The sequence below is a fragment of the Thamnophis sirtalis genome, unplaced genomic scaffold (assembly GCF_051295495.1).
Source record: "Thamnophis sirtalis isolate CommonGarterSnake01/CBP01778 unplaced genomic scaffold, rThaSir2_p1.2 scaffold_3, whole genome shotgun sequence".
Classification (NCBI taxonomy): domain Eukaryota; kingdom Metazoa; phylum Chordata; class Lepidosauria; order Squamata; family Natricidae; genus Thamnophis; species Thamnophis sirtalis.
This window is the reverse complement of record NW_028261383.1, coordinates 31,181,108-31,203,961: the sequence shown is the minus strand read 5'-3', so window position 1 is coordinate 31,203,961 and position 22,854 is coordinate 31,181,108. Positions and strand designations below refer to the sequence as shown.

General features: G+C 42.5%; 3 protein-coding genes across 6 annotated transcripts in view; all 3 read right to left on the bottom strand.

The window, feature by feature from the left end:
- LOC148047831 (uncharacterized) overlaps window positions 1-22,494 on the bottom strand; it is a 37,691-nt gene extending 15,197 nt beyond the window's left edge. The window contains exon 1 of the mRNA XM_087708514.1: window positions 22,393-22,494. The gene's annotated coding sequence lies outside the window, so the exon portion shown is untranslated. The remainder of the gene's footprint in view (window positions 1-22,392) is intronic.
- Window positions 1,303-6,232, bottom strand: LOC148047832 (uncharacterized). Its single transcript, XM_087708511.1, has 2 exons — window positions 5,668-6,232; window positions 1,303-3,930 (listed from the first exon to the last, which is right to left on the bottom strand). Exons 1-2 carry the CDS (start codon window positions 6,155-6,157, stop codon window positions 3,284-3,286), a joined length of 1,137 nt encoding a protein of 378 aa, XP_087564637.1. The 5' UTR covers window positions 6,158-6,232; the 3' UTR covers window positions 1,303-3,283.
- LOC106555604 (uncharacterized) lies at window positions 17,647-22,854 on the bottom strand. Of its 4 annotated transcripts, none has more exons than XM_014074483.2 (2): window positions 22,778-22,854; window positions 17,647-20,678 (listed from the first exon to the last, which is right to left on the bottom strand). In XM_014074483.2, exon 2 carries the CDS (start codon window positions 20,670-20,672, stop codon window positions 18,600-18,602), a length of 2,073 nt encoding a protein of 690 aa, XP_013929958.2. In that variant the 5' UTR covers window positions 20,673-20,678; window positions 22,778-22,854; the 3' UTR covers window positions 17,647-18,599. The 4 variants fall into 4 exon arrangements, with proteins under 4 accessions (XP_013929958.2, XP_087564641.1, XP_087564644.1 ...); XM_087708515.1 differs by lacking the exon at window positions 22,778-22,854 and adding an exon at window positions 22,393-22,527; XM_087708518.1 differs by lacking the exon at window positions 22,778-22,854 and adding an exon at window positions 22,478-22,524.

The window sequence follows — 22,854 nt, the reverse complement described above, 5'->3', positions numbered from 1 at the left end:
GCTGGATTGATACAGCTTTGTGACCCTGCTGTTGGAAATTTCCTATAGAAAGTCCTCGCTGACTGACTGCCCCGTTTAGTGAGCATTCAAAGCTATCTGGCAACAAAAGTAATTTTACAGCTGGTCCTTGCACTTAAGACTGTTGCAGTGTCCCTGACAGGGACGTGCAGTCAGGGGAGGCAGAGCCTCACCACTGTCATCATGAAAAGAAAAGAAAAAATGTAAAAGGAAAAAGGCAAGAGCTGAGGTCAGGCTGAGCTAGTTGCTGCCAGTCACCATGGATGACTCTGCTTAACTGTTTAAAAAAGCCTCTAAAAAGCGCCCTCTACAGGAGGAGACAGGAGATCGACGTGCCTCATCTAGTCTGCCTTTAGGCGTTTTATGATCACTTAAGCAGAGTTAAGCAAGGATTAAAAGCCCAAAAAATCCTGACGTAGGTGAGGCACATCGTTCCCCTGCCTCCTCCTGTAGAGGGCACTTTTTAGAGGCTTTTTAAACAGTTAAGCAGAGTCATCAACGGTGAGTGGGTGGGTGGTCCATTGGAAAATATATCCAATCCAACTTCTGTGTTTGTGTTTGTTTGAGAGAGTGAGTGAGAGAGGGAAGGGGGTAGGAGAGATAGTCCAATCCAACTTCTCTGTGTGCGTGTGTCTGTTTGAGAGAGGGGGAAGGGAGGAAGAGGGAGGAAGGAGAGGCAGGGAGAAGAAAAAGAATGAAGGAAACTTTTTCGCAAAGGAGAAAAACAAGTGCTGTTGCTTTAAATCGGAACTGAGCATGCCTGGCTGTGGAGTTGAAGTCCACAAGTCTAATAAAATTTGAAACCCGCCACTGTGTCAGTGCCTCACCAGCCATAAACCTCACCGCACGTCACTGGTCCCTGAAGTCACCTTATTGTCATTTGTGTGCTTCACGGCTGGCTCCGAGAATCAAAATCAATGGTATAGGCCAGGGATGGCGAACCTTTTCAGCACCGAGTGCCCAAACCAGAACACGTGTGCATGTGCTGGAGCACCAAAAACCTGAAGAACAGCTAGCTGGCACGCACGTGCCTGATTTTTGGCCGCTTTGGGGGCTGTTTTCATGCCGTTTTCCAGCTGATTATGGGGTCAAAAATGGCTTGAAAAATGGCCTGAAAATTTCCTGAAACAGTCCAGAGAACGGCCAAAAAACAGGCCATTTTCTGGGCCATTTTTCAAGGAAATTTCAGGCCTTTTTCGAGCCATTTTTGACCTAAAAAACAGCTGGAAAATGGCCTGGAAAACAAATTAAAAATGGCCACATGGACGCCATAAACCAGAAGAACAGCTGGTGATGGCGTGCATGCCCTCATTCACCATCACGGGTATAGGCCATGTTGTCAACATTCAAGTAATGCACCCACTAAAAGCAAAACTCCAAGGCAGATCGATTCCTCAGAGAACAATTTTATTGGAAACATCATATTAGCACAAACTGGTGAAAACTATGAACCCCAAGGAAAACTGCACCCCCATTCCCCATCCTGGTATGTACCCAAGGGCTCCTTCCTTCTAGGAAGGAAGAGGGCTGACCCATCGACAGCAACACCCTCCAGCCAGCCATGCCTTGTCAGCAGACTTCCAAGTTGCTCTCCAGCTCCATTGAGATATTTCAAACTTTAGCCTTGGTTCAAAAATAGCCAATCGCCATTTGTCCGTTGGGCATTGTCACCAGCCAATTAGGTGCAGAGATCAGAGTGGTGGAAAAGAGGGTAGGAATACGACATCGCTGCCTTGCACCACACAAGCTCTGGGTTTCTGGGAAGTGTAGTCAGAAGGCGCAGTGGTGCTGAAGTAGCCCCGATTTCCCCAAATTTCAATAATGAATCCCAAATTTTCGATGCATTCTTTAAGTTAGCCCATTTGAGTTACGTCAATTCAAAAACTGTTGCCCTCTAATGTATAACTTCCCCCAATTGAAGGTTACAAGCAGGCAAACTGTGAGAGTTTAGGAGTTTATAGGTTAATTACAACTATTTTTTTCCTTTACTGTAGGGGTGTCAAACGTCCATTGCCATGTCATCACGTGACGTATCAAGACTTTTCCCTTCTTCGCTAAACTGGAGGTTGGTGTGGCCAATGTATGACGCATCCGGCCCATTGGCCGCGAGTTTGACACCCCTACTTTACTGGATTAATAGCCCACCATTGTGTTTTTATAAAGAGAAAGCAATTGATAATATTTAAAATAAAAATAGTTTAAAGCAAAAAATATAAGTCGCACAATTACAGGTAGTCTTTGACTTACGACCGTTCACTTAGTGACCAAAGTTACTACAGCACTGAAAAAGTGACTTATGACCATTTTTCACACTTATGACCATTGCAACATCCCCAGGGTCATGTGATTTACATTTGCATGTTTGATAACTGACTCATATTTATGACGGTTGCAGTCTTGGGGTCATGTGATCACCTTTTGCGAACTTCTGACAAGCAAAGTCAATGGGGAAACCAGATTCATTTAACAACCATGTAACTAATTTAATAACTGCAGTGATTCACTTAACAAATATGGCAAGAAAAATCATAAAATGGGGAAAAACTCATTTGACAAATTTTTCACTTAGCAACATAAATTTTGGACTCAATTGTGGTCATACGTTGAGACTACCTGTATATTAGCTGATCTAAATTTGCTAAAAGAAATATATTGTGTCTTCTTTCCATTTTTCTACTAATGTAGGGGCCAAGAACAACTCCCCTGGAAGGGCATGTGCAGCCTGGAAACTTCCAGAGAGGCCTCATCCGGCCTGGGCCAGTTTTTTTGACCGTAGAAGTATCCTCAAACGATCTTTCCTGCTGATATAAATACAGGTAGTCCTTGACTTACAACAGTTCACTTAATGACCATTCAAAGTTACAATGGCACTGAAAAAAGTGATTTATGACCATTTTTCACACTTACGACTGTTGCAGCATCCTCATCGTCATGTGATTTACATTCGAATGCTGGAAAATTGACTCACATTTATGACGGTTGCAGTGTTATGGGGTCATGTGATCCACTTTTGCGACCTTCCAACAAGCAAAGTCAATGAGGGCAACTTAACATCACTCATTTAACAACTTAACGTGACTAATTTAACAACTGCAGTGATTCGCTTAACAACTGCAACAAGAAAGGTCGTAAAGTGGGGCAAACTCATGTAACACATTCCTCACTTAGCAACTTAAGTTTTGGGCTCAATTGTGGTCGTAAGTCGAGGACTATCTGTATTGGAGCAGATTCACAGAATGGGAGGTGCTCCTTAAATAGAGAGCTACTAAGCGAAGAAACAGAAAACGATACAGCCAATTAAAATAACCAGAAGGATTTTGTACAAGCCAGTTGCCCAGAGCAAGGCCAGGATGACAAAACCAATGACAAAGTATCTATGCGCATCCTGGTCATCGAGCATTTCCTTAAGAGTGTAAGTATTTCTGGCCAAAGTACTTGGGGTCTCAGAGAAAAACTGCAATTTCTTGATACTTCGTCTGATCTTGGGGCAGTCCAGCAGCCGGTGCTTGGGATTTTTCGCATCCAGGAAGGGAAGCATGTGATGCGTGATACTATCGATTTGAGGCTTCAAGGCATTGTAAATGAACACATACTGGCTTGTCACCCGAACCGCATTGGCTTCAGAATGCAGGGTCCCCACCAGATTGGAGCAGCCCCTGAGGTCCTCCTGCAGACTCAGAACATCCTTGTGGAACTTGGTCAGCTGCTTTTTTCGCTCTTCCATCTCTTTAAGCTTTTTCTGGGTCTCCTTAATTTTACTTTTTTGATTTTTCAACTGGTTCTCACATTTGGCAACTTGGTCCAGAGCCTTCTGTTCCTTGGCATGATAATCGTTTACCATTTCCTGTGCCTCATTGGCCTTTTCCTCAGCTGCCTTCTGAGACATGTGAGCGTCGATAGCCTGAATACCCCCTTATAATGAGACAAAGAGAAAAATCAGGGGATGTTAACAGGTAGCCAACAAGTTTTTCCAACCAAGATCGTTCCACATACATTTAGAAGATTCCTTGCTCTTTAACTGTGGCAGCAGCTGAACTATCATGTCTCAGCTTGGGAATCTAGGTAGGACAACTTGCCACAGCCAACTCATTGCAGCCAACTTGCCAATGTGGCTAATTCACATAAGGGACTTATGACTGTTTTTCACAGTTACGACCTTTGCAGCATCCCCATGATCGTGTGATCCAACTTCAGATGCTTGGCATCTGGTTCATATTTATGACTGTTGCTGTTTCCCCAGGTTACATGGTCACTTTTGGTCACCTTCGGAAAAGCAAAGTCAATGGAGAAGCCAGATTCATTTAACAACCGGCTCACTATCAATCACAGTGATCCACTTAACAACTGTGGCAAGAAAGGCTGTAAAAGGGGACAAAACTCACTTAATAAGTGTCTCATTTCACAATAGTAATTTGGGGCTCATTTGTGGTCATAAGTCGAGGACTACCTGTATTAAAATTTAATCGGCCAGCAACAATTTGCATCCTGAGCTAAAGAGATAGGAATCCATAGTCTCACCACAAAAGTCACACCCATATTGTAGGCCAAATGCAAGTGGCCTACAATATGTCAAAACCATGTATTCGATTCTGCAATTACCTATCAGAAGATCAATCTTCACTGATCTGGAAGAAACCTAATGTCAGTGTTCCAAATAGCATCCAAAAGTAAATCAGAGTCCAAGGCAATGGTCCAATTTATTAGGAGAGCCATGTTGGCGTATCTGGGAAAGCCCAAATCTGAAAGCTCCCCGGTTTTCCTCACCCAGTTGAAAGTTCAAGATCTTGCCCCCACACCCACAAGTCCATCACACGGTCCAATCTCCCACTGCCATGCTGGCAGTTCCACCCATCCAGTTCCGGTCAGGTGCAAAGACAAAGGATGACCTTGGCTTTCTAGAAAGAATTTTGTTATGGCTACATCGCATCTCACTCCTACAATCCCCACAATAGAAAATGCATAGTAGAATAATAAAAAGTGTGGCAGGCCAAAGACTCAAAAGAAAAGATGGCTGCAGGCCTGACAACTAAGCAGGGTTGAGTCTAGTTAACATTTGGATGGGAGACCGCAAGGAAACCAGCTTCTTAAAGCAAGCATGGTGTCAATTCTGAAGCTAGCCTGATTGAGGCCATTTTGGAGGTTTCAGTGCTGCCACGCTGGAGCTGAGGGATGGGGATTGGGACTAGAGATAGCGGGGGGTTTGTAGCCAAAACAAAAAACTTTCCCCTGTGGACCAAGGACATTCCCACAGGTGGTTGAAGAGAGGAGGAGTGAAGTTCCCAAGCAACCAGAAGCACCTTCATTGGACCATGTGACTGATTTTTTGGGAAAGGAAGAAAACTTTTACTTTTAATTAGTTAAAAACCGTGGGAACCTTTAGAGTCGTTTTTCACTAGCCAGTGCCAATGTGATATATCCAATAAACCTGTTCTTTGAGGAAACTGCTTGCCTCAGAGTTCTGCTTGTTATGAGTGTATTACATAGAACCCTGACATATGGTATCAGTGTGACTCATTAAGTCAACTCCACGGAAGCCTAAAAGAGATGTGGTTGCTTTAATGAGAGATCAGTCGATTGTGTGCCTGAGCACCCCAAAGTATTTCATCCAGCGCATGTTTTTGACATATTTAGGGTGTTGTTAATACTCACCAATAATAGTTCCCACAACTGGTACCAACATGAGCCACAAGGCCTTATCTTTCCGCCTTTCTTGTTCTCTCATTTCTTCCATTGCGCGTTCTCTATCCCTTTTTGCTTTTTCCTTCATTGCTTTTTGGTGTTTATAGTCTTCTCTTTGCAACTCACCCCATTTTTGCAAATCCTTCTGAAGGTTCTGGAAATTGACAAGCTCGCTCTCTTTGGCTTTCTGTTCATCCACGAGTTTTTTCTTTGAGACCATCATCTCGGAAGTCATTGAATCCACATTCTTTAGGTCCCACAGGATCAATTCTTCTGTCCTGCCCAACTCCTCCGTAGCCTTCTCAATGTGCTCCTTTAGATCTATGTAAAAGTTAACATCTTCCTTTGCTTGGTACAGACAATTGACCACAGAGGTTAACTCACATATTCCTTGGTTGAAATGGTGTCTGACTTCTTTTTCAAATGTCTTGTCATGGGCACGACTTTGTACAAGGGCCATACTTTCACTGAATCACAGCAGAGCCTGGTTTGCAGAGGGGGAAAAAAAACACGAGGCAGATTTCAAAGAGAAGGTGGGATCTGATTCATGATATAACTAATGGTGTGCCTTAGGCTCCAAAAGACAGAAGATCGGTAAAGATTTGCTCTGTCTAGTCAAGTCTGACTCTAGGAAATGGTGCTCATCCCCATTTCCTAGCCAAGGGATCCAGCTTTGTCCAAAAACACTTCCGTAGTCAGGTGGCCAGACTGACTATACACTGACACATACAGAATAGCAATAACAATAGCACTTAGACTTATATACCACTTCACAGTGCTTTACAGCCCTCTCTAAACGGTTTACAGAGTCAGCATATTTGCCCCCAACTAACTGGGTCCTCATTTTACCAATCTTGGAAGGCTGAGTCAACTTTGAGCCTGGTGGGATTTGAACTGCCAAATTGCAGGCAGCCAGCAGTCAGCAAAAGTAGCCTGAAGTACTGCACTCTAACCACTGTGCCCCCAAGGCCCATTCTGTTATCTTCCCACTGAAGTGGTATCTATTTATCTACTTGCATTTACATGTTTTCAAACTGCTAGGTTGGCAGAGCTGGGACAAGAATGGAAGCTCACCCCATCATACATTACTACTTGGGTCTAGAACTGCCGATCTTACGGTTGACAGCCCATCGTCTTAACTGCTAGGCCACCAGCTCTTGGGTGGAAGATACCAACAATGAACTTTCTTATGACTTTTGGTACTATATGAGCACAAATTAGGCATACTGGTTAAAAGCACCAGATTAGAAATTAGAAGATCTTGAGTTCTAGTCCTGCCTTAGGCATAAAAACCAACTGGATGATCTTAGGCCAGACTTTCTCACTCACCCTAGGAAAGAGAAAGCAAATGGCAAGCTACGTCTGAAAAAAATGATGCCAAATATACTGCAGGGACTTGTCCAAGTAACTGCCAAGAGTCAAAGTGGCAAGAATTAATACAAGTAGCCCTCTACCTACGACCACAATTGAACCCAAATTGTTGTTAAGTGAGAGACACTTGTTAAGTGAATTTTGCCCCATTTTATGATCTTTCCTGCCACAGTCGTTAAGTGAATCTTAATGACTTAGTAGGATTCACTGGGCTAGGGATTTTTTTGGGTCTTTCACTGTGAGTTGTATTGTGTTTGGGGGGGGGGGGGTGTTGCATGAAGGGAGGCTCAGCCAATCTTATTGTACACATGTTGTACTCCGACAAAGGTTTGAATTGAATTGAATCACTGGAGGTGTAAAATTAATAACCCAGATGTTAAGTGACTCTGGCTTCCCTATTGACTCTGCTTGTTAGAAAGTCACAAAAGGTAGTCACATGACCCTGGGACATTGCAACTGTCACAAACACAAGTCAGGTGCCAAGAGTTTGAATTTTGATCATGTGACCATGGGCATGTTGCAATGGTCATAAATGTGAAAAACAATCATAAGTGACTTTTTTCAGTGCCGTTGTAACTTCAAATGGTCACTAAATGAACTGTTGTAACTTGAGGACTACCTGCAATTACGGTGGTGACAAGCCCTTTGACGAAACATGACCTCTGGAATCAATGGTACATTAAAACGTTCCATCTTGGCCTAGTTCTTCTACCTGCCCTTTCTTCGAGGAATGTCTGTGGAGATTCTCAGTTTTTCAGGTCACGGTTGTCCCAAAAGTAGTTTTCCAAAAGGCAGCTGGACTTTCTTCCTTTCTTTTTTCTCTTTGAAAATGTTTCACTTCTCATCCAAGAAGCTTCTTCACTGAACTGAGGAAGCTTCTTGGGTAAGAAATGAAGCGTTTTCAAAGAAAAAAACAAGAAAGTCCAGCTGGCTTTTGGAAAAAAAAAAAAACACTTTTGGGTTTCTGCTGAGGAGATCTTCAAAGCCCATGTGTAAACATTAAGAATGGCATGCCAAGTCCAGCTTCAGACAACCCCCTCAATTCCCCCACGTTTCTTGCTTTTACCTAACTTCTTCTAAAAACATTGTGGAGCTCTAGCTGAAGGCAAGAGAAGAATATTAAAATTGGATTCTCATGTTCGTGAATTTCCCCAAGAGAAGGAACTGTGGTGCATCGTCCCTTTAAAGTAGACCCAGTTGCAAAGAGGAGGAGGAGGCTGTCTTAATCCCACCCTCTGAAGCCTGACCAGGGGCAGCCATGACTCATAACTAGACCTGCTCTAGAGAAGCTGAATCATCCTGCTTCATTTTTATACAACGTACAAGATGGCAATAGCACTTAGACTTATATACAGCTTCACAGTGCTTGTACAGCTTATTCTAAACGGTTTAGAGTCAGCCTCTTGCCCCCAACAATCTGAGTCCTCATTTTACCCACTTCGGAAGGATGGAAGGCTGAGTCAACCTTGAGCCTGGTGGGATTCGATCTGCCAAATTGTAGGCAGCCGGCAGTCAGCGGAAGTAGCCTGCAATTCTGCACTCTAACCACTGCGTCACTACAGCTCTATAGATAATAAGTTTACCTGACCTCTGTGCTACAAAAGGCCCCCAATGTCAGGCAAAACTATCTCTAGACCAAGAGGAGGCTGATGGCAGCTGTTTGGTGGGCCAGCCAAAACATCTGACCCAGGTTGTTTCTTACTTACAAATGGCTTTTGCTATTCGGTTGACCTTTCACTGGGTTCAAAGTGATCTTTCTGGAATGGTTCAGAATCATTTTGGTTTCTGATTCCTTGAAAAGGTTGCTATCATCCAGGAATGTTCAATGCTTTCAAGTCAAAATAATTTATGAACAATTTAAAAGCAGCAATTTTTAAATTCCTTTCCCAAGAACCCTTACCCCCACTAATTAATCCTATTTCTTGCTTTCTGATTTCACCACATAAAAAAATCTTCTTATCCCATGACTGCTAGGAGACTTAGATAAGGAACTTTTTCAATATATTTTTTTCATAAGGAACTTGAAAAGCCCCGTTCACAGTATCAATCTCTATCTATGGATCTATGGACACCGTAAAAAGAAAACTTTGAGAAGGTGGATTTTGGTGTCAATTAGGTTCAGTTAAAATTCCAAGTTGGTTCCTAACTTCAAAACATTGGGGATATCTAGCTGAAGGCAAGAGTAGAACTCACTCTTGGTACCAATTTGAAATTCTATGTTCTGCAAAGAAGATGCAAAATATTTATATCTCCTAACCCAGAAATATAAAGGCTATGATTTGTGGAAAATGTGGGGGAAAGCAAGGTTTTACACTTAGGCAGAAAAAGTATAGATTAGGCAAACATGGCTCAACAATGGTAACTGTGTGAAAGACCTTGGAGTCCTAGTGGATCATCACTTAAATATGAGCCAGCAGTGTGGGGCAGTAGCCAAAAAAGGAGAATATAATCCTTGGTTATTTAAACAGAGGCATAGAATCAAGACCACATGAAGTATTAGTAGTATTGCTTTATAAATCCTCAGTAAGGTCATATACCTGGAATACTGCATCCAGTTTTGGTCATCACATTACAAAAAAGATGTTGAGACTTTGGAAAAAGTAGAGAGAAGACAAACTAAAATGATTAAAGGCCTTGAGACTAAACCATATGAAGAACAGTTGCAGGAATTGGGCATGGCCAGTCTAGAGAAAAGAAGGTCTAGGGGTGACATAATAGCGGTGTTCCAATTTTTGAGGGGTTGCCACAAAGAAGAGAGGGTCATCTTATTTCCCAAAGCACCAGAAGGCAAGGCAAGTGTAGGAAGTTATCACCCAGCCTTCTCTCAGAAAAATAAAATATCCTAGGAAATATGGAAAAACAGTATATTTCTCTGGATGTGAAAAGGAAGAAACATGTTTTAAAAGACAGAATAGCTGCCTGCAGCTTCCTGCCCATCTCCCTTTGTCAATGAGCCATTAAAGCCTGAGCTAGTCCACTTTACATAACAAAGAGTTCTTCCATTCAGCTCCAGGATTAAGGTAGGATAATATTGGCCCCTTTACCCAACTTGCCACATGGCATCTGAGAACTCAACCAAACCTGGATTCAAAATGCAGCCTAGAGAGTTGCCCCTGCATGGGCCCATGGGAGTCTGATAACCAATCAGAATACAAGCTCAAGATCAAAGGCCAGAGAGGGCATAAAACCAGGGTCTCAGCTTCTCTTCCTCCCTTCCCTTCTCTTTTTCTCCACCAACATTGAAGCATGTAATCACCTTTTCTGTTCAGGACTCAAGCCATGTGGTCCTGTCCACCATTAAAACCATCTTTCCAAGCAGCCTCCATGTCTCCAGTCTTTTTCCCCACTTGGAGCCAAACCCAGAAGGACATTTCTTTTAACACAAGAAACAATGGATGGAAACTAATCAAGGAGATAAGCAACTATGGAAAAGCTTCCTAACAGTGAGAACAATTAACCAGTAGCACAGCTTTGCCTCCAGAAATTCTGGGTGCTTCATCACTGGAGGTTTTTAGAAGGTTTTTAAGGGGTTTTACTGGACAGCCACTTGTCTTAAATTGTATAAAGTCTCCTGCTTGAGCAGGGGGTTGGACTAGAGGACCTCCAAGGTCCCTTCCAGCTCCATTCTGATTGATTGATTTCTTTGAGTGTCTTAAAAAGCTGTGAACAGGAGGATTTTCGCATTTACAATTTCTCCTCCTTACAAGAGAAATAGTTAATCTCTCCATCCTTGGTCACAGGGATTCTGCAATGACAGATAAAGAACTGTATTTACCAAGTTGGGATAAATGGACTCAGTTGCCTTCCAGTCACTATTGATTCCTGGCAATTCCTGGATTTCTTGGCAAGATTTTGGAAGCAGTTTGCCCTTGTCTGCCTTTTCTTTCTAGGACCGAGGGAGGGGGACTGTTCCAAGATCACCTAGTTGGCTTCACGTCTAAGGCATCACTAAAACTCCCAGTCTCCCAGTTTCTAGCCCGATGCCTTAACTAGCACACTAAACTAGTTCCCTTAAATTAACTTAGAGGAATGTCTTAATTAGAACCCATTGATATTTAAGAAAACAAAAGCAGTTTGGCTAAAACTATCAAAATAAAAACAAACTCCCCAAAAAGCAAACATTTTGTGCTCATTTTATAAGCTTGCAAAAGATTGAGAGAAAAATATTCTTACCTCGCCGGAGTGTGCTACCAAATGAAAAAAACAAATTATTTAGTTTCTGTTTCTAAATCGTAGTATAGGAGGACTTTCAAAGCTCCCTCTCTTCTAAGCACTAGCGCCCTCTTCTGCCTCTAAAATTAATAACAGATGGAGGTTTATTATTAAAACGAGGGAAGGAAGGAAAAGATGTTTTGCTTTGCTTGAAATCTGACTGAGCCAGCAAAGGTCTCTCTCAGAGCTGCTTTGCAAAGCCACAGGGCTGCCTCATTTCCCAAAGCAAAACGACCTTGGAATTTCACTTCATTTTCCTTCACACTGTAGGAAGTTATCACCCATCCCTCTCCCAGAAAAATGAAATATCCTAGGAAATATTGAAAAGGCAGAATATTTCTCTGGATGTGAAAAGGGAGAAACGTTTTAAAGAGAAACTTCCTGCAGCTTCCTGGCTCCCCCCTTTTGTCAATGGGCCATTAATAAGGCAAAACTAGTCCCTTTACATCATAAAGAGTTCTCCACTTCAGCTCCAGGGGGATGGGATTAAGGCATGATAATATTGGCCCTTTACCCAACTCCCCACATGGCATCTGAGAACTCAACCAAACCTGGATTCAAAACGCAGCCTAGAGAGTTGCCCCTGCATGGGCCCATGGGAGTTTGACAACCAATCAGAATACAAGCTCAAGATCAAAGGCCAGAGAGGGCATTAAACCAGGGACTCAGCTTCTCTTCCTTCCTTCTCTTCTTCTCCACCAACATTGAAGCATGTGATCACCTTTTCTGTTCAGGGCTCAAGCCATGTGGTCCTGTCCATAATAAAGCATCTTTCCAAGCAGCCTCCATGTCTTCAGTGTCTTTTTCCCCACTTGGAGCCGAACCCAGAAGGACATTTCTTTCATCAACACATTATTTCTCAAAGCTTGGGCAATTGCTGGAGAATAACCTTTCTGCTTTTTTTCCTGCATGCTTTTTCCACGTTTGATGCTTAGAACAACACCAGGAGCTCTTCCTCCTCAGCTAACATGCTGTTCACCACCAATCTTTGAAACAATTGAAAACTATATTGGGATAAGAAGTCCAACTGGCGTCAGGAGGCCAAAAAATGTAAATGAATACAGATGGTCTTTGACTTATGATCACAATTGAACCCAACATTTGTGTTGTTCAGTGAGACATTTGAGTTTTGCCCCATTTTACGACCTTCATTGCCTCATTGAGTGAATCACTGAAGTGAATCTGGCTTCCCATTCCCATGGACTTCGCTGTTATGCAACAGGTGCAAAATTGTTTGAATCCTGACATCTCAGCTTCTTTGTTTTCTATTTTCTACTGGTATGGGAACTGTTAAGTTCTGGGTGAAGAATGGAGGTGAGGCCAGAGTGATTTCCAACAGCTCTTTATTCAATACTGCCTGCGAGGCAACTGAACTCCCTACCTGACAGAGCTCCTTTTATAGGAAACTGGTCAGCCAAACAACCAATCAGGAGAGAGTATTTTCCCGCTCCAACAGAGGACCAGACTGAGAACTTCAACTGACACTTTGTACACTATATACAATACATAACAGAAATGCTCAGGAAACAATAGGAAATTAGTCAACTTCCCAACCGCATAAACTCCTTCCTTTTGTACAATCAGCATTTGCACACAGAGATTTTCTCAACCAACCAATTATGGCTGCACGCAATCACACCTTTCATCAAATGTCATCAAACTTTTCGCCAACTGAGGCTCTTCCTTCTAGCAGTGCTAAATGCTGCCATTTTGGAGAAAGAGTGTGATTTCAGTTCTGCCGCTACAAAGAAGAAAAAGCTTGGTCCTCCTTTGAATATTTGGAGCCTTTCCCTCTCAAAGAGAAACTGTGAACTTGGAGAGAAACATTTCCATTCTAGGCCTAGGGCAGTGATGGCTAACCTTTTTGTCATCGCATGCTGAGAGCGAGCGCCCACACCCATAATGCAATGCGTGTGCAACACACACCCACGCACCCCATTTTGGGCCTACTAGGCCTCCCTGCAGCCTCCTGGGTCCAAAAACAGGCAGGGGGGTGGCGCACCTCCCCGTTCCCTGTTTTGGGCCTAGTAGGCCTGCAAATCCTAAGATTTGTGGTTCATGGGTAAATGGCTAATGCTGTTTTGCCAAGTCAGGTAAGCTGCCAGGTGCCAGCTACCTCTTTTGAGGATTTGCAGACAATGAACAAACCAGCAGGTAAGGAGAATTTTGAGCCTTTGTGTTCCACTACAGCAAGTAAATTAAACAGACACACATACACACCCCGTATTAAACAAGGTTTTTATTTTATTCCTGTGGTGTAACAGAATACAGTATTAACCACTGTTTTTATTTTTAGTACTCATGCTGTGTCTTCTTGCTGGGAGATCCTTGGGTGGTCCAGTAGCCAGAATCTGTAGATCATGACAAAGTCATACTGCCTGGGGTACACCACAAGGAAGCTAGTCTACATTGCACCCCGCTAAGCAAGATGCTGTCCCTTGAATTGCTGGGAACCTCATTTTCTTTTCCTTTTTTAAATAAAGTTTTTATTTTATTTTTATACATCTCATTGCATGAATGGGTTGATTCCTGGGTGTCATAAAATTCAATACCAATAAACATATCAAAATAAAACAAACGTATTATTCCTAGTAATTTCATTTTTTAGTTTTACTAGCATGTAATTTCTACTATCATCCTTCAATTCTGAACCTTCTCATAATTCTACCATATATTGTATCATCTTAACATCTGTTTTTGCTATTTCCTCCCCTCTTATTTCTGCCTCTATTTTAGCCCCCCCCTCTTCCCCCCTTCCCCTATCATACTAATATTCAAAGACGTGATCCTTCTGTCTCACACCACATAAAGAGCAGTTATCCAACTTCTATAGTTCTGATATTCATACACATTATAAGGTATTTTCATAAAATGTTGCTTTACATTCCTTTCCCTTTATCCCACATCTTTTCCCCCTTATCCAAATTTTTAGCTTTTTTGTTGTTGTCTCCCATAGACTTCTTTTAATTCCTTTATTTCACTTACTTTTGAATCTGCATTGTAACTATGCCCTCTAAATTTCTCTCCCTTCGCCCTTTCCCCCCCAATATTTAATTCTATGGCTACCTGTTCTAACCCCCTTTTCTTCTCTCCCAACTTTTTTCCTGTTTCCTGGGAACCCCATTTTCAAGCAGCGGAGATACTCCAAGGTCCTTGGTGCACTGCGCTGAGCCTGTGCGGAGGGTCAATCTCAGTGAGCAATTTTCGAGGGTTTATTAAAATTCGGCCTCAAGATTTCCTGGCCTTGTATTCCCAGCTCAGGAGACGGCATGACTTGGCGAGATAACTCTGGAATGTTAGGCAGGGGTCTCTGCAGCTGTGGGAAGATTCCTCCCCCCTTCTTTTGTTCAGCAAAAGAAAGAAACAAGGTCAGAATGGGCTATAAATTTCTAGACTTTTCCTAACATGAAAGAGAAATCAAAATTTGTCATTGAACTCCACAGTATATAATGGACTCCGAAATATCACTACAGGCAGTGTAAAGTGATCAGATTTTGAAATTGGTAAAGTGGGACACCATTGACCCGGGGTGTGTGTGTTCTTGATTAAAAATTTGGTCTACGGAAGTTGATAAGACATTCTAGGCCCAACAAATTAAAATACTCACCACCTAGTTCAATACTCAAGGAGAAAAGTGGGAGGGGGGAATTGAAGGGGTGCCCACACGTAGCCCAGCATGCCCAGGTCCTTCTTCTCACCTGGCCTCATCTTCACCCTCTGGCTGATGCCCACCACCAGCTGCACCGCGGCCAACTTGCCCCAGGCGGGCTGGAAGGCTTCGGGCGGCTCCTGGGCGGTGGACTTCTGGGCGAGAAGGGCCGGTGAGGTGGTGGCGGTAACATCTTTGGCGGCAGAGCAGAGGCGCAGCAGCGCCAGCAGCTGGGCAGCCTCCATCAGGCGGTGAGGCGAGCTGCGTGCGAGGCCGCTCGGCCAGCCCACTCCGCGACTCCTGCTAGTGCTCGGCAGCGCGCAGTCGCCGCGCAACCTCCAGCCCCACAGGCCGCCCTCCCGGCGCGCAGCCACTATAGACAAAGATAGACTTGGAAAAATGAGTGAAAATGTTTGCAAGAGGAAGCCATGTGGTGGAGTCAAAAGGGGTGGGGCACCCTTTCTACAAAAATTGGGACATTTTTAAAACGACACGGGACGCGGAACAAATTATTAAAAATCGGTACTGTCCCGCCAAAAGCGGGACGTCTGGTCACCTTAACTTAGTGTCTTTCTAAAACAGCTGCGAATGATCAGAAAGAGAACTTATTGCTGGCATTTGGTTTCATTGATTGAGGTTTTTTAGCCCGTCTTTATTATTTTTACAAATAACACAAGGCAGGGAAGACACACAATACTCCTTCCTCCTATTTTCCCCACACCACCACCTCTCCCAGGTGGGTTGGGTTCAGAGGTGGGTTGCTGCCGGTTCTTTCCACCCCTGGTTGGGTTGAATGAGAATGATTGGCCAAGGCCACCCAGCTGGCTTTCATGGCTAAGGCGGGACTAAAATTCACAGTCTCCTGGTAATTGGCCTAGTCCCCCAACTGGCTTTCAGTCCTGAGGTGGGATTAGCACTCACAATCACGTAGGGGCTGGTCCAAAAGGGACTAAAACTAACTATCACCTAGTCCAAAACCACCTAGCCAGTGTTGGTGCTGAAGGTGGGATTAGAACTCAGAGTCTCCCACTTTCTATCCTAGTGCCTTAACTACAAGGCCAAACTGGATCCATGTTTTCCTGTAGCTCAAGTAACCACCCAGCCCTCTGACTTTTAACAGTGAGGGGGGTGATGATTGACAGATGGAGCGTGCAAAGCTTCACAAGAGAATAGGCAGCTTTCAGAACTTTTGTAATACTTTTACACACCGTATTTTACGACTCCCTGAGGTTTGTCCATCAACTTCAATCCTCCAATTTTGCCTTAAGATTTCCTTCATTGTCTTCTACATGTACAGAGTGCAATCCATGCAAGACTGAGATTGATTTCCCATTGCATATTTGAGGCTGGAAAATTTCTCTTTTGGATTACCATTCTTTAGAAAGAAGAGCTTTGTTTCCAAACCAAAGACACAAAAGGTGCTTCGACTTTCCATCAATCGCCACTGCCTCCTACCAAGCGCCAGGTGAGGGAGCCTTACCTGGAAATAGAGAGCTCTGCACGCTAATTATGGTTATTTTCTTTGTAACTTTTACCACTAAAAATATGCCTTACCAAACATCCTTTAGTTTCCTTCCCATCAAGGAAAATAAATCCATATCGTTGTATCCTTCCCACGTATATTTTTGTTTTCAAGATCTGGTAAACAGGATGGTGGAAATGTATTCCGCCCCTAATATTCACACTGTCGCTGTCCCAAAGGTGCTTTTTCAAAGGGCAACTGGACTTCCTTTTTCTTCGAAGACGTTTCGCTTCTCATCCAACGAAATGTCTTCAAAGAAAAACAGAGAAAGTCCAGTTGTCCCTTCCAAAAGCACCTTTGGGAAAACCATGACCTGGATGACTCTGAGAATCTATTTTAAGGAACCTGAAGCTGCTGTTCTAATGAAGTCAGACAAGTGGCAAGAAAGTTTGCACTCTTTTTTCCTTCTGGAAGGCGGGGGGTCTTATTAAATAGATTCCTTGGGTTGAGCAAGTACCGCTTAGGAAGGACAAAGGCAAAATGGACCGCTAAATTGGCCACACCCACCCAGTCACATGACCACATAGCCATGCCCCCCCCCAGCTGGTCTGGGCCCCCAAAAGTCTAAGGGATAATGAATTGGCTCCCTGTTTAAAAAGTATGAGGACCCCTATCATAGACATTTAGAAACTCTGCTATGTTCTCATCTCTAATGTTATGGTATGTTATGTCAAGAAGATATTAAACCCAGGCCAATTTTAGACAATAGACATTTATTGACTATTTCTAGCATAGAAGCAAGTAATGTAGGATGCTGTTTAGTATAATGTTTAGCATAACTTCAGATGATTAACATATTTCTTATGCGTGGCAGAAAAACTCTTAATGAATCAAATAAAACAGACAAATATTAAAATGTAAAAGTAACAACTCAAAGGCAAAAAGATAAAAATCATATTTAGCTGATTTAAGATTACAACAATATATATAAAAAACATAGTATATTAGCAGTTAATGATAGCATGATTAAACAAATAAAAGAAATTCTTATTTGCAACGTCTAGCCCAAAACTCAATACTTAATTACTCTGTTCATCCTGGATGATTGGTCAACCTCTTTCTCTTGATTTCCTGGAAACTTACCATTTATAAGTACTTAAAGAATATCTCTCTAAACTGGCACTCTTTTCTGTAAGGTACATTTTTACCATTTGGTTTTGATGAAAAGGGATCCCTTCTCAAAAAAAGCAGAATAAAAAAAACCCTGGTTCTTAAGTTTTGCTATCTTAAAAGTTTATTTGCAGAAAGTAAATTAGGAGTGGCTGTTAGAATCTAACCATTCACGGGCTGTACTGACATTAGTAACATGAAAAGATGTTAGATGGACTCAAGAAACCAGGAAGATATTTATCACTTATATTTCAGTGGGCAAAGTAATCCAAGCAATCATCTCTGTAAGAGATGACAGATCAGGAAGTTGGACCTGGCAGGGGGTTGGACTAGAAGACCTCCAAGCTCCCTGTTATTCTGTTAATTGATAAACATCTCCAAAGAAATACAGGCCTAAAATTGCCAATCCCAGAAGAAAAATAGAGACATTTTATTCATCCTCCCATTCATGTGTGCACATGGATGTGTGTATGAGAGAGGGGGGGGGGGGGGAGGGAGAGAGAGAGAGATTAAGATTGATTCATACTTGATCAAAATGAGGGAAACCTGCAATGACAACAGAATTAATAGCGATGAATGAAATTGGACACCTTTTTAATATTGATTTCAAGCTACATACTGTAACCCTTTTCTGTATCATAGACACACAAATTATGGTAACAAGAGAAGCATACAAGACACACTTCAGCTTTTCCTCCACTAGAAATGGCCCAAAAAGAGAGGAATGGTAGGGTAAACAGGTATCGGTCCATAAAAAATGAGAGAAGATGAGAGAAGAGGTAACTGATGCATAAAGAAGAAATGAAAACAGAAGCATTTAGTAGAACCTAACATGAGCCTCCACCTCAGAAATGATTGGCCAACATGATTTTTGAACGGTTCCTGAAGACAACATCTCTAGCTGTTTCTTGGTTTTCTAGTTTTACCAAACACAAGATGACCGAATGGCTCAATTTATGTTCTATTACTCTGAGGGAAATACAACAATAGAGAAGAGCCTAGGCAGCCTCCATTTCCCTCACGGGTTAAAAGACAATCCTACATAAATTGATCAGCTTCATCCTGGGTGATTTCCCTCATTCCTTTTTGCACATTATGTTCAATAGCTTTTCTCTCTGCTTCGGGCACTTCCGGCAAGACAGCCTTCAGCTCAGAGTTGATTTTTGCCACTCTGGCATGGATATTATTTTCGAATTCTTTCTTTTGCTTAATGACCAGGTCCTCTATGGCTTGTCGGGCACTGTCACAGCCGTCCGCTAGTTTGAGACGCTCCACTCGGAATTTGGGATCGGAAGGGTCCATGGAAATCAGCCTACTCAGGCTGCCCACTTGATCCATCAGGTACTTTGAAGACACCTCAGTATAGGTATCGGATATCATGTGCACCAGGTGAGCTATGTTAGAGGCGTTGAAGGCCTGCTTATAGATCATATCTACGACGAAGTCTCTGTGGGAGTAATTCGGAATTTTGGGAAGATCTTCAGCGGATTTCACAAATTCTGTTAGGCGTTTATTGAGACAGGAGTCCATGAGGTTGGAGATCATCTGGAAGAAACGCACCATTTTCTCCCACTGCTCCTTCACTCTTCCCATGGCATCCAGGCCTTTGATCAGCATCTGTTTGGCTTTTTCAAAATCAATCTCCTTTGTTTCACATTTCCTCATTTCACTGAGCACATCCAGCAAATCGTTATTCTGCTGCTTTAAGTTGTCGAAACTTTTCTGGTATTCTTCTTGGCTCATCTTCAGCATTTCTTTAGTTTGCTCTATTTTCAAAACACTGTTTTTCACTGCCGACGTCGACTCTTCTTGAACGTTTTTCTGGGATTTGGCCATATTTGGCGCCATGGGACCAAAAGGGGATATGCGGTGACAGGATTTGCTTCTGCTATCGAAAATAATGATATCATGTGAGAGAACATTCATTTTCTTTAACAGTTCCTTCTTGTTTATGTTCCCTGACTCTACTACTGCAATTAATATATTGGAAATTTCTATTATGTAATTACATATTTTCACTGCTAATTTTTTCATGCTGCACTTTCTTTCTTTTCTAATTTTTTCTAACAGATGCTGAGATTTCTTTTTGGTCCAAGTGGCTTTGATTGCATTGTGTTTTTTATTGTAGAGGAGATCCATGTCAATGTTACCTTCGTCATCCACCACAGTTTTAAGAGCGTCCACCAATGCCAACATTTGAGCTGACAGGGCACAGATATTGTTCATGGCTATAAAGTCATCCTCACTTCCACAGTCTTCCTCACTTCTGCAGTGGATTGGACTAGGCAACATATTTCCCTTAAAGCTGAGAAAGGATGTCAGAGTGGCAATCGGCACCGTCAAGGTTTCTCGTATAGTTGAAGTGAATTCCAGAATTACAGCATTCCAGCCGGTAGGGATGCTATCGATCGCTTTTCTATAATCGTCAAACGTTTCGGTCACTCTATTCTTTATTTCCTTGTAATATTCATCTGCTTTCACCTTGGCATCTTCAGCTGCTTCCTTTCTTAGTCTCAGGTCTTCTAAGGCACGTCTGGTTTCTGCCAGCCCTTGTTCGTACTGCGATTTGGAACTTGTACATACCTCCAAGAGTTCCCCAATCAGACAGATGACATCATTGAACTTATTGTCAACTGCCTTAGCTAAAGAAGAACATTCGTCTGCAATCGATTTCAGGCTGGACAGTTGTCCAGGGAGCAAGGCATCTATCAAGGTAAGGTCATCCTGGAATAAGGTATTGATGACCATCTTGATTTGCTCAGGGACACTCATAGAAAGGAGCCGGATGCCGTCCATATTCTTGTGGGCAATGTTGAAGGCATGCCAACCACTGTTGCTCACCTGCATCAGGGAAGCCTGGAAGGAGTCTGGATACCTGATATATTTGTAGCCTCCCTGGGGTGGGGCAAGATTGATGGCAAAGTCTCCTTGTCCTGCAGCAATGCAAGCCAGCTCTCCTAAGATGGCGATGGAGATGGGCCCAGGCATCAGGTACTCCTCCCAGTTCGCATGGGGCTTCATCATCAGTTCTGTCTCTTTTCGGACTTCCTCTGCTTTGCTGATGTTCATTATGGCTTGTGCAGCAAGTGCACTTTTGGGCTGGAGAGCCATTTCGGCCTGGATAAAACAAAAAAAGAGGAAAAGTTGAATGGTCAAAATTGTAGCCTCTGGAATACCTGGGTTGAAAAAGATCCCAGGGACCTTATAATTTCTAGAAGACTTTGCTACATCCAGGATAACACAGTCATAACGTTTTTACTGACGCCAATTTCCTTTTCAAAAATTTGCAGGTCAAGCATAGGAAATTAGGAGCTGAGGCAGTTGAAATGGATACAATTTTATTGCATGCTAACACTCTGCACAACAATCTGAATTACTAATGGTTAAGGCTAATTGGTGGTAGATGAAGGTGAATGGAATTGAAGGATGGCTGATTTCTTGTGGGCAGAAAGGGACTCAAGGCTGATGAAACACTTCCTAAGGCTTCATTATCTCCTACAGTGCAAAACTGGCGTGACTTGCTGCATTTTCATGAATTAGATTTAGAAATTCAGTTCTGGACCTTTGTTTCACCTGTTCCTAACTTGCTTCTCTCAGAAATGTTGGATTATAGCTCCCAAGTCAACCCAATGGCCACATTCATTAGAATTAAATTCAACACATCTGGAGAGAAAATATTAATCAAATATGAATTTAATAAACATTAATTAAATGTTGTTTGTTTTGATACGTTGTTGTTTTACCAGTATTTGAATGAATACTATACTTTTATATTTCAATCCAAAACTGAAAACAGCTACCCGTATTTTTCAGAGGATAAGATGCACCAAGATTTTGAAGAGGCAAATTAAAAAAAAACGTTTTGCACTCTGCAAACCTCCCCAAAATGGCCATTTTTTTCGCAAAAACGGCCCTGTTTTTTTGTCAAAAAAAGGGCATGAATAGCCTTTAGGAGGCTTACAGAGTGTTCCTGGGGGCTGAGGAGGGAGGGCCAAAAACAAGCAAAAATCGCATGGCCATTTTTGCAAAGGGGGCGGGTTTCGGGAGGCCAGAAATGCTGTATTCAGTGTATATGACGCACCCAGAGTTTCATCCTCTTTTCTGAGGGAAAAAGGTGCATCTTATACTCGTATATGACTAAAAAAAACTAAACAGTAAAGCTAAAAGAAAAAAAACAGAAATTATAAAGAAAAAAATGCAGACCAATATACAAGTAATATTTTCTATTTGCCTAGCATGCCAAAACCGTGAAATCATAGTTATTCAGAGTCAACATTTGAACAGCGGTGTTCAAACTTACCAACAGTGTTACTAATAACTGCAATGATTCACTTGCAGAACCATGGGAAGAAAGATTATAAAATGGGACAAAACTCAATAATGATCTCACTCAGCAATGAAAATTTTGGGTTCAATTGTGATTAAGCTGAGAATTACCTGTGTATCCAAATATTTTCCCAGATAAATTCAAGCTTTCCAGTATATTAATTGGAAACAACTTCACTTCTTTCAAGGTAAGTTCCTCCCTCCCCCAAGAGAAACCTGGCTTATTATACATTTATTAAACAAATAGTTAAGTATATGAATGCATAAAGGAGAGAAGCAAAAGAGCTATCTTGTTTCTTCCAAAACTCTCTTCCATTCCTTTCTGATGTTGATTCAAGAGATTATTCTGACACCCAGGAATCTGTTAAGAGTTGAAGTATAACTAGATTTCATCCACAGATGAGATTTAAGGCACCCTTGGAGCCTCCTTGTTGGACGGTGAAGAGAAACAAGGTTAAATTATGGTACATTCTCACCACAATCTGCTTCCAAACTGAACACGCACAATTGTTTTCTCAGCGTCCTTGCTCTGAGCGCTGCTTTTTCAGCTGGTTTTGAACTACTGCTGAAAATATGAATATTGACATCACCTTGTGGAGCTCAGTAGCATATAATTTGCAGCTGAATCCTGGCTTCCTGGGTCTCCCCCCATTTCATGTGAGGACGCCCCCTCCTCCGCTTCACACTCTGCCTCCATCCCCTCACGGCTTTCCCTGAGAGCACCGTCCATAACCAGAAAAGCAGCCCGTCTCTGGCTTTGCCCCGCGATGCTCTGCATTTTCCACTCCATCGGGGGGGGGGAGTTTTATGCTCCCTTAACGGACCCAACCCTCTGGACTCTCGTCTGTTTGTAAAAGAAGCCATGAGAACCAGCATAAAAAAAAACTCACGTGGGCAACCTTTGCTTTTGAAGTTCACACTGGACAGGAGTCAAAACTGACTATTCTGTCTGCGCGTGTCTGCGATG